Source organism: Condylura cristata, unplaced genomic scaffold (genome assembly GCF_000260355.1).
Source record: "Condylura cristata isolate star-nosed mole 26May11 unplaced genomic scaffold, ConCri1.0 scaffold00002, whole genome shotgun sequence".
Lineage (NCBI taxonomy): Eukaryota > Metazoa > Chordata > Mammalia > Eulipotyphla > Talpidae > Condylura > Condylura cristata.
The window spans coordinates 17,823,094-17,833,714 of record NW_004567103.1 but is presented as its reverse complement, the minus strand read 5'-3'; the positions used below and the strand labels follow the sequence as shown (position 1 = coordinate 17,833,714).

Below are 10,621 nucleotides of genomic sequence, written 5' to 3'. Positions count from 1 at the left end.
TTTTTTTTTTTTCTTTTTTTTAATTGAGGTACTTACTGATTGGTCATCAGTGAAGAAATTGTATTTAAAACTATGGGAGTGCCTGAGGTCATCCATGGGGGAAGGCAGAAAAGATGGCATAGGATATTATCATCTGCAATTATGTCACTTAATATGTAGTGTATCTGCAAAAAGGATTGCTAAGTAAAATTGCAAAGTCAGCAAATACTTGGAGGTTAACTTGCCAAGGACCATTGGTGTGACTCCACTCTGCATTTAAAATAAATGGGGCTGTGTGACTAATTGTAGCAAAGCCATCTAGTTTTTTCCTCAAAAGAGTTACACAGAAAGATGCTATCTTTCAAGAAATGCAAATTCCTCAGACCTTTACTTTTCCATATCCTAAAAGACTGAGTACCCTCCCTTATGGTTTCCTTGTTGGACTTTATACTTCCCTGGCCTTATTTATATGGTACAGGATAGTCACTTTTGATGAGCTGAGAGTCAGCATTCCTTTTCTCTTATCAGACCGTTATGCTTTCCCCACCACCCCAAATAAAATGTGCCACTATATGGACATACTGAAAATAGAATCCATTTCTGAAGCACATCATTTGTCTTGTCAGAATGAAAAATTCAATATTTCATTCTTATGCAATTTTACAAGGTAGGCAACTTGAACAAAGATGAAATCTCTTACAAATTTTTATTTGAAGATGACAAGAAAATTGTTACTCTACTTTAAAAAAAAATTAGCCATTTATTAAAAACACAGCTGTCAGTTTAGATCAAATATATTTATATTTTCCCATTATATTGTTAGGACCATCATGAAATTTAATAATTGTCCCTTGGAGTTTGATTTTCTAAAAAAGTGTCATAACACAATCAGTACTACAGCAAAAAATCATTGAGCTGTGAGAAGGTAGTTATAATTTCAGGTCGGAAATACTTAATAATAGATAAGAAATACAAAACTCAAATTAATACTTGATAACAATTCTGTTCTCATACAAATATCAGTAAAAATAAATGTGGGGACAATATAGCATGCTTTATGGATTAGAAAGATTCCAGACAGAATAATTTCCAAAGGTTTTAGTGACAGTTTAGATATTATTTACTTATCATTTAATCATATTAAATACTTTAAGTTTGATAAAGCCCCTATGGTAGAAAGAATATTCATATTAAAAATGGGAAATCTAACCTCTGGTGGTGCAGGGGTTGAATTCTGAGCGCTATCAAGCTATTGCCAGCCACTGCAGCAAAATGATCCCCAGCCAGGGAGCTGATCCCCACATGGGGCAGCAGACCTCTCCTGTCTCACCACTGTTCCCTCGGCAGTGTATTTCAGTAAATCCACCTGTTCTGACCCCCCCCCCCTTCCTGTTGAATCCTCTCACTCCCTGCACCTTTGGCTTATGTCCCAGATTTTGTATTTATAAATAAATCAGAATTAAAAAAAAAATTAAAAATGGGACCATGGGTAGATTATTATGCATTGACAAAAATCAGAATCTATATAAACCTATATTTCTTCACTCTATTTCTAAGCAGTAAAATTGTCAAACTGTTGCAAGGAAAGTTAGGGGAAAATGATTGCTTAGAAATTCTATAATTTTCACTACTTTTAAATTTTTAATTAAAAAATGTCAGTGAATAGAAAGCAACTTTTGCTCTACTACTTTTTGTTCAGTGGTGTTTGACTGACAAAGATCTGAAGCAGTAGCTAGATAACAGTCTTAAGATTATGGATACTCATAATTTCCATTTGGACAATGGGAATATAATCAAATATTTTAGATTTAGCACAAAGGGTCATGTTAAAAAAATGAGAATTTATAAAGAGGAAGTGTCATTCCAAAAAAAGTTAATAAAAAGAAAATGATGAGCCATTTGTTCCGCCATATATAACTGAAAATTTCAAAGGACACAAGCATAGTGCAAAAATTATTAAAGTCATAATAATTATGTCATTCATTTTTAAACAGGGTAGAAGAACATTCTGAGACATGATAAAGGACAATGCTACTCACATCCTGCGCTACCATTTGTGGACACCAGAGTCAAGTTGGAAGGCCATGGATTCCGAACAATATCTTGCCAATGAATTGTATCTGTATAACAAAGGAATTTGTTCTGGTCTACATAGACTCCACCATTTAGGATTTCTGTATTAAAACAAATAAAGAAATTTGTTGTCATAATTCTTATTAGAGAGAAAAGTAGTTAATAACATTATTTATTCTTCAACTATTTTCATTGTTAGCATAATAGCCAATAGCATAATAGCCATTAAAAGCTAATAGCCAAGATAGCTTTGAGTCATGTGAAATGAGTCAGAAATTTGAAAAGACTGAAAAATATAAAGAAAACCAAACACTCATAATCGAAAGGCTTAGAATGAAACACTCTTAACATTTTGATATAGATATTATTAATCTTTTTTCTGTTTTTATGCCCTGATATGATTAGAATGATATTGCATACAGTAGTGTTTAACCTGTTAGTTTTGTCTTATTTTACATTATGAGCATCTAATGGTAATTGAATGTTATTCTACTGAATATTATTTTTAATGAGGATATACTATGCCACAGGATAAATTAATAGCATTTTTTTCCTAAATAATCTCTCTTTTTGCTATTTATCTTTGATTAGTTCTTTTGAAAATGTTTGCACAGGCCCTCCCTGGTGGCCCAGCGGGTTAAAGCACAACACTAAGAAGCTAAAGCCACTTCTGCATGAGTTCGATTCCCGCCTGCCCCGGAGGTGCGGCAGACCCCTCCTGACCCGCCCGCTGCTGCCCTCAGCATTGTACTTTGTCCATCTGTCTGTTCTGCTCCCCTCTCTGTCTCTGGTGAAGCCTCTCACTGCCCTTGAGCCTCTGGCCTGTACCCCAATTCTGTATGCACAAATAAATCTTAAAAAAAAAAATGTTTTTACAAATGACATTCCAAGGTCACAAAGGGTGAATATTATGACCTGTGGTACAAGTTGTCAACTTTTTCTTAAGAAAAATGTGACACTCATTAAAGTGAATAGATATATCACTAGTACAAAACTGAAGCTAAAACTAATAATCACAGAAATATTCTGTCTCCTCAAATGGAAGTAATAAGCTTATTCTTTAAGAGCAACACAAAGCAAGATACAATAAAAAAAAATAAAAAAATAAACAGGCTCATTGGAATAAATGCATGACCATGAGCGAAATCCATTAAAGCAAATTTTTACTTGATTCTCTTTCACAATACTTGACTTGATCTGTTACTATATCCTCAATGAATAATGGTTGATCATATAGATAGATTATCCTTCAGATAGCTTTACATTATCTATAAAAAAGTAAGCTATTTCCCCTAAAATGCTGTTATTATTATTTAATACATTCATTAAACATCTACAGCAAATTTTGCCACATTTTTCCCTATTATCCAATACAAACAGAACATAAGATAAACCACAGTCTATAAAGCAGTAAGTTAAAGGCAACAAAAATGCAACTAGTAGTAGTTTAAATAGAAGTGGATGATTTTTCTCACATAATAGGTCTATAGAATACAACACAGAGAGTAGTTTAACTGCTTTGCAGTTTCCCTGGCCTTCTATATCTTCCTCAGTGTGTTGGCTTTATTCCTTCTAGGAACAAGATGGCAACTGTATCTAAAGATTCTGATATAAATTCTTAGAGGCTGAAGACAAAAGACCAAACAAGATGCTTCATTTTTGTGAGGCTCTGACTTTCTATTTGAGAAGAGAATCACCCTCTATATATTTTCTTGGGCAGAATAATATCCCATAGCCATTCTTGCTACAACAGGTAGGTGGACATATATACACTTTTAAAAGAAAATCCAGACAAGAAAGAATGTGGTGAAAAAGTCAACTGGCTTCATCTTCCATTGTGACTTTAAGAAAATTTCTTCTGTAAAGTATTGCAAGATAAGTTTTTAAGAGTCACCTTAAGCCAAAAAGGTAGATGGAAGAAAGAAAGGAACAGTAAGACTACTAGAGGGGTATTTGTGGGAGCAGGCTTGGCAGGCTCCTTTAAAGTGCCTCAATGCATTGCATCCATAACACCCTCCAGATTAATTTTGACATTGCGAGGCTTCCGACATTTTAAATCACTCCCAGGCACATCATCAATTTTTTCACTGACTATTGGTTCCGTTTTCTCAGGTAAAGAAAAAAAAGAGAGAGAGAGAGAGAAAGAAATTAGATAATCTTTCTACTTCTAAATCCCAGTTCATTATTTTTCATGACCTAACCATACAACCTTCATCAAAGCAGAAGGCAGATGTAAGATGTAAGAAAGATTTTGAAAATGGATTTCTATATTAATGTTTGGCATTAAGTTTCTATCTAAGAAAAGTGAAAATCTCATACTAATAGCTTTCTCATGAGACATTAGGTGATGCTCTTCTGCTCTAGGAATAATTCTTCATTAGGTGACAAAGAAGAGATTTTGACTGCTATCCAGGAAATGAAGGTTATTTTTCAGTCTACATTTGGAAAAGTTCTACTTAAAAAATGTGAAGAGAAAGAGTAATAGCTCAAACATTGTAGCAAGAGACTGTATTTTTCAGGAGTCACATTTTAATTCAAATAGCTCATACTGAAGGAATACAGTATCCATCTGCAACTTCCTATCTAAAAATATTCAAGTAGAATCTGATTATATTATATTGAATAATAATCTCATCAAATCCTTTTCTTCAACCATGTTAATCTGCTACCAATGTTGACATTTGTTTCTTAGAAATATTCTGTGTAAAAGCTTGGTTTTACTTGGAAAAGAGATTTTAGAAATGAGGCAGTAATAATTCAAGTATAATCTTTCACGTTAAAATTTCAAATTAAAACTACAACCATGATGTTTTTATCATCTTAAATTCTAATTCTGGCATCTGACAGTAATTTTAGCTAAGAACTACTTAGTCAGAACATTTATAAATTCCCAGTATTTAATTATGGATCATTTATTTAAAAATATACATATAGTACGGGCCCTCCCTGGCAGCTCAGTGGGTAAGGATGCAGCACTACCAGAGAGCTGTAGCTGCTTCAGTGTGAGTTCAATCCCAGGCCCCCGGAGGTGATCCACATGGCATGGCAGACCTCTCCTGACATGCCGGCTGCTCCCCTCAGCAGTGTACTTCATCTATCCGGCTGTTCTGCTCTCTACTCTGTCTCTGGTGAATCCTTTCACCTCTGGCTTAAACCCCAGATCCATACGCATAAATAAATAAATCTTAAAAAAAGAAAGAATATAGTCCTATTTTATATCTGGCTTAGCTCCTATTTTGCTATTAAATATCAATAGATACATCAGAAAATTTTAATATGTAATTTATCTGACATTCTTCGATGAACTTGATAGCCTAAATATTTGCAAGGAAATGATGCTAAAATTGCCTTTATTCACTTATATAATTCACAGTGATTTTCTAATGTTATGATGATTTTAAAATATTGATTTTAGTATAAATATTTTAAATGCTAATTATATATATTTTTGTGGGGAAATATTTAGTTAAATTTATTTCTGGACAAAGAAAATTCTAGGAAGAATATTTACCTTTAAGAAAGTTGTTAGAGAAACAGATTATTTACTTTACAAAAGGATACCTAGTGTTTCTGCTCTAGTTGACAATAGAGGCTTGATTAGATTTTTCTTATATGGAGAGAGGAAGAATAGAAACAGAGAAAAGTCTGGTTGGGTATTTACCCAAGAATATATTAAAGAAATGCCTACTTGTACTTCACATCTATCTTTGCTAAACACAAGAAAAGTAGAATTTTCCACAGGTTTTATTAACGATTTATTGTGCTACACTGAGTTTCGCTCTCTCCTGGAGGAAATAAACGATTAATAATTAAATATTTAAACCATGATAAAAACGACAATTTCTAGGCCCTCCCTGGTGGCGCAGCGGGTTAAAGCACAGCACTAAGAAGCTTAAGCCACTTCCGCATGAGTTCGATTCCCGCCTGCCCCGGAGGAGATCCACATGGCGTGGCAGACCTCTCCTGACCCGCCCGCTGCTCCCCTCAGCAGTGTACTTCATGGATCTGCCTGTTCTGTACCCCACTCTGTCTCTGATGAATCCTCTCCCCCTCCGCATCTCTGGCCTGTACCCCAGTTCTATATGAATAAAAAAATTTTTTAAAAAAAAAATGACAACTTCTAATTCTACAAAAGAAAGGAAGATGAGACAGATTTAACTGATATTCAAAAGAAGCATAGAATGGAGAACAGTAAAAACTTAAATAAGTAAATGAGCTAAAGGTAATAACATTTTATTATAGTTTACCTTCACTGTGGAAAATATATCAGAATAAATTAAGACAGACACCAATGGATTCTGGCACAATGGACAATTTGTAGCAAAAAGCTGTCATGAATTTCCTTATCATATTATAAAAGTTTCTGGCATGTTCACAAACCAGAACTGTATCTTCTCAATAAACATCATAGTTAAATACAGTATATTAAATATTATATTCTATAGAAAAAGTATCATTAATTTTGAATTAAATTCTGATCAAATAAAAGCAATACCGAAAGTCACCTATTTCGATAAGCAATCTAAGGTCATTTTAACTTGGTTTATTGTTGTATGGTTGGGTTTCCAAGTTCAACAACCAGTGTCTAGTTTCAATAAGGCACAAACTACACAATAAATATTTGATTCATAAAATCATTTATAATAACTGGCATATAGGAGCAATAAACATATTGGGATGTAGGGAAAATAAAAAAAATATAAACAAGAGACTTATAGTTTAATAACCTGAAAGAGAAATTGCTTAATGTAAATATAAAATTTTATAAGATAACATTTTTATAATTGATGATGTTCAAAATTATTCAGACAATATGTTTGATATTGTATAAAATATATTTAGAGATTTTATTGTGTCCCAAATCCTATTTTGAGCAATTTATTCCATTACTATCAAATCAATAATGGCAATTTTAGCTATTCCAGAGAAGTAAAATTCCCTAATCCTGTGCAAAAGTCTAAAAGAAAGATTTTACACTAAACTATAAATATGCTTCATATCATTGATTAAATTATTTTTCAAAAATTGCAAAATAACAATGTGACATTTAAGAGAGGATATAAAACATACATCGTAGTCTTACAACCCATAAAAATTGTCCATTTCTTCTCTTTATTCTCATTTGCATGAGTCTAATGAAGAAGGAAACGTTTGTACTATAAATTAAATTTTTGTTCCCTTTATTTTTTCCTAAATGCTATTTACTACACTGAATTTATGGATAAATAACTATTATGAAAATCATTAACATTTTGCAAAGAAAATCTCTGAAAAGAAAATGTGATAAACAGTGAATTGCAGCTTTCCCCCCAACCCAATGCTATAGTCTGGTAGTGATGCAACCTGCCTGCATAAATACAGATTAATATGGCTTCTTACTAGGTTTAAGATATTGACAAAATTGCTTTGACCTCATTAACAATTGATGACCATTTCGGAATGCTGTTTCCTTTTTACAAAATAAAAATTATAATTTTGAACATAGACCTATTCCACTGAATCTATATGATTGGTGTCATTTGCAGCCATTCATTTCTCAGTATGAAACTACACAAAATTAACATACGAATGATCTAGTAAACAATAACAAAATACTTATCCACCATCCCTGATTGTATTTCTAAATGTCTTGTTATGCATAGGTGCATCTACAGGTCAACTGTAGAATGAAAATGGCAATGAAAATAATTAAAGATTAGAAATATTGCACTTGTCTAATTACAGTGGGGCCATCCGAGTAATGTTTATATCAGACTTATATTGCCTATCCATGTCAAAGATCACAATGGAGGAGTCAAAAGCTAAAGTCGCAAAAGTCCATTTTGAAAATGAAGCCACAAGAAGCAGGGCTTCCTCAGACACAAAGTAATGTGTCTTTCTGTCATCACCTTAAGCCACACAAGACTGTTGGCAGATAATGATGCAAAAGCAATATAGCTCACATCATCTACCCGTGATACTTAATACTTCATCTCTGGAATGCACTTGGTCCAGGGATCCCGGTATCCTTCCCAAACCCAGACCTTTCATCTGAGAGCACAATGAATTGCTGCTACCCCCCTGGGTCAACCCTCAAGGTTCATTATTAATAAGCTGAGACTCTAAAGGCTAATGAGAACCGGGTGCTTGAGGAGACAATGGCTCATTCATCATCAATCAAGCTTTGAAGTTTTTATACAGATGATTTAAAGAGAGTTGAAGTGTGCAAAATTGAAATGTCACATTTGTATTGGGAGTGGGGAGCGGGTGATAATGTAAATGAGTGATATAACCTTCTGTATTTCAGCTCAATGATCAGTGTCAAAAGCTCATGGATGCGGATATCAAATGTTAGGAAGTAACAATGGACAGTTTCTCAATCAGAGCAAAGCAATTTTAAGAAGAAATTACACACTCATTGACTGAAAATCAACCTAAGATGGAAAATACTACTAAAATATCCTGATGGCCATTGAATGGAACTTAGTAATGCTCTCTTAATCTTCCACTACAATTGTAGTGGTTCACTACAATTCTTAGCTCTCATTATGCTTTGGTTTGAGTCCCTTACCATGATCACCTTGTTTTTAGAGACAGTTTCTAACTCTTAAGACACCAATTAGCTTAGCAGCTCATGTAACAGCGTAAATGCTACCTGACCTTGCTGTTTATTCTCTGTGTGTTTGTTTTGTCTTTATCATAGTATAATCTCTAGAGGAAAAATACCGTAACCTACATCATTCTGTGATCCTAGTAGCAAAGACAGTGTCAAGTGCATAGTAAAAATTACAAAAAATTGGATGATAACGATACTAGCATTTTTAGAATATGGCTAACACTTGTAAAATGTTATTTGTACAATTGATAACATTATATTACTGTTACCTCTCCTGTATGCACTCGAAACCACTTACAATTTAAATCACATGAAGTAACAAATACAATTAGTTTGATCTTAATGAATGAAATTTTCCTGCTCATTAGGGAAATAGAAATCCATCTAAAACCACTGATATCTGGAAAAAAATTAAAATTAATTTTCTCCAGTATCTGTCTTCTAAAGTATAAATAGAAGTTTTCCCTCTCAAATTATTCTCTAGCCTTATATAGTCCACGTGTGTTAACATGCTTAATATTTTTCCTCAAATAATTTCTGCTATACCTGTACTCCCTTATATTTCTTTTAAAAACTGAATAGTACACAGTAAAAGGTAATTAGTCAAAACTTGACATTTCTCTTTATTCTTTAACTTCTATTATTGTCATGATAAGCTCCATAGAACTAACAGTTTCTATTCTCCTTTCTTTTTTTATATACTCATGACTAATTCTTAATCAGGTTCTATCATCTCAAACCAGATTAAACATTTTGTTTCTTGCCCATTATCCCAACAATATCATCTTGCACATTAAAGTCATAATGAGTTCTATACTATGGTTTATAGACAGATAGATGTACTGTAGTAGTAGGGTGGTTAGTTAGACAAATAGATCTAATATTATCAGGTCTTTGGGTGTCATGACAATAATACCAAGTCTAGTAAGCTGGGTAAAATTAAGTTCAAAATCTAGTTTCCTATACACTAAATGACCTTATATAATTTTAGGAGACTGAGTTTGCTTAATTCTATAACAGAAGTATTGGCTTATAATGCTTAGTCACACATGGATTTGATTGCACTTTATAATTAGTAATTGTTTAGTTCTTGTTATGCTTTTCTAAGTACTCACATTAATTTGCATCACTTAGACTAGATTGCAGTTTAAAGAAGACATGATTCTGTTTTTCTTTATATAAAGGTCTGATATGGTGATTTCAAAACTATTATGAAGACTTCACAGTCAACAGGGGCCCATTTTTTCATTTCAATTTTTGTTGTTTCCCCACATTCACCATGAAAGGAGTTTTCCATTTGGTAAAATTGAGACAAAAGTCTGAGAAAAGTATGAAGAGCAGGGATGAGTACATGTTATCTCTTAATGGAGATCTACATGGCAATTGTCATTATGTCTCCTAGGTCTACATATATCTTGGAACCAAAGGAAGGTACTAAGGTGATAATAAATAATAGTCTGGGTGGTTATCCGACTAACTAAATTTTATTTATAAGTTAAGATATTGGATGTTGGGAGGCAACAAACAATCTGTCTTCCTGAATCAAAAGTAATCTCTTTGTATCCTCTAGATATATAAAAACTTATATAATCTTGTTACTTGAACAAATGTAAATTTTTTCAAGCCTTTCCTTTGTAGTACAATACACATAACAGGAAAGTACATATATCATATGTAATGAATTTCTATAAACTAACCACAATTATGCAACCTGCTGCCAAATCAAGAATAGAACAAACCAGCACCACAGAAGCCTTCATCATGTTTTCTTCTAGACAGCACTATCAAAACCTTTATCCTGCCTTTGACCAAGATCACTTTTACCAAGTTTGCCTATCTTTTAACATAACTAGAATAAATAAGCAAGCTTTTTTTTAATGATTTATTTATTTATGCATACAGAATTGGGGTACAGGCCAGAGTTTCAGGGGCAGGGAGAGGATTCACCAGAGACAGAGTGGGGAGCAGAACAGG

General features: G+C 33.2%; 1 protein-coding gene across 4 annotated transcripts in view; it reads right to left on the bottom strand.

Annotated features, from left to right (window-relative positions):
• ERBB4 (erb-b2 receptor tyrosine kinase 4) overlaps window positions 1-10,621 on the bottom strand; it is a 942,163-nt gene that overhangs the window by 319,260 nt on the left and 612,282 nt on the right. For all 4 annotated transcript variants that reach the window (XM_004674330.2, XM_004674332.2, XM_004674329.2 and 1 more), the window contains exon 4: window positions 2,019-2,153. In XM_004674330.2, the coding sequence (XP_004674387.1) occupies window positions 2,019-2,153 (135 nt within the window). The remainder of the gene's footprint in view (window positions 1-2,018; window positions 2,154-10,621) is intronic.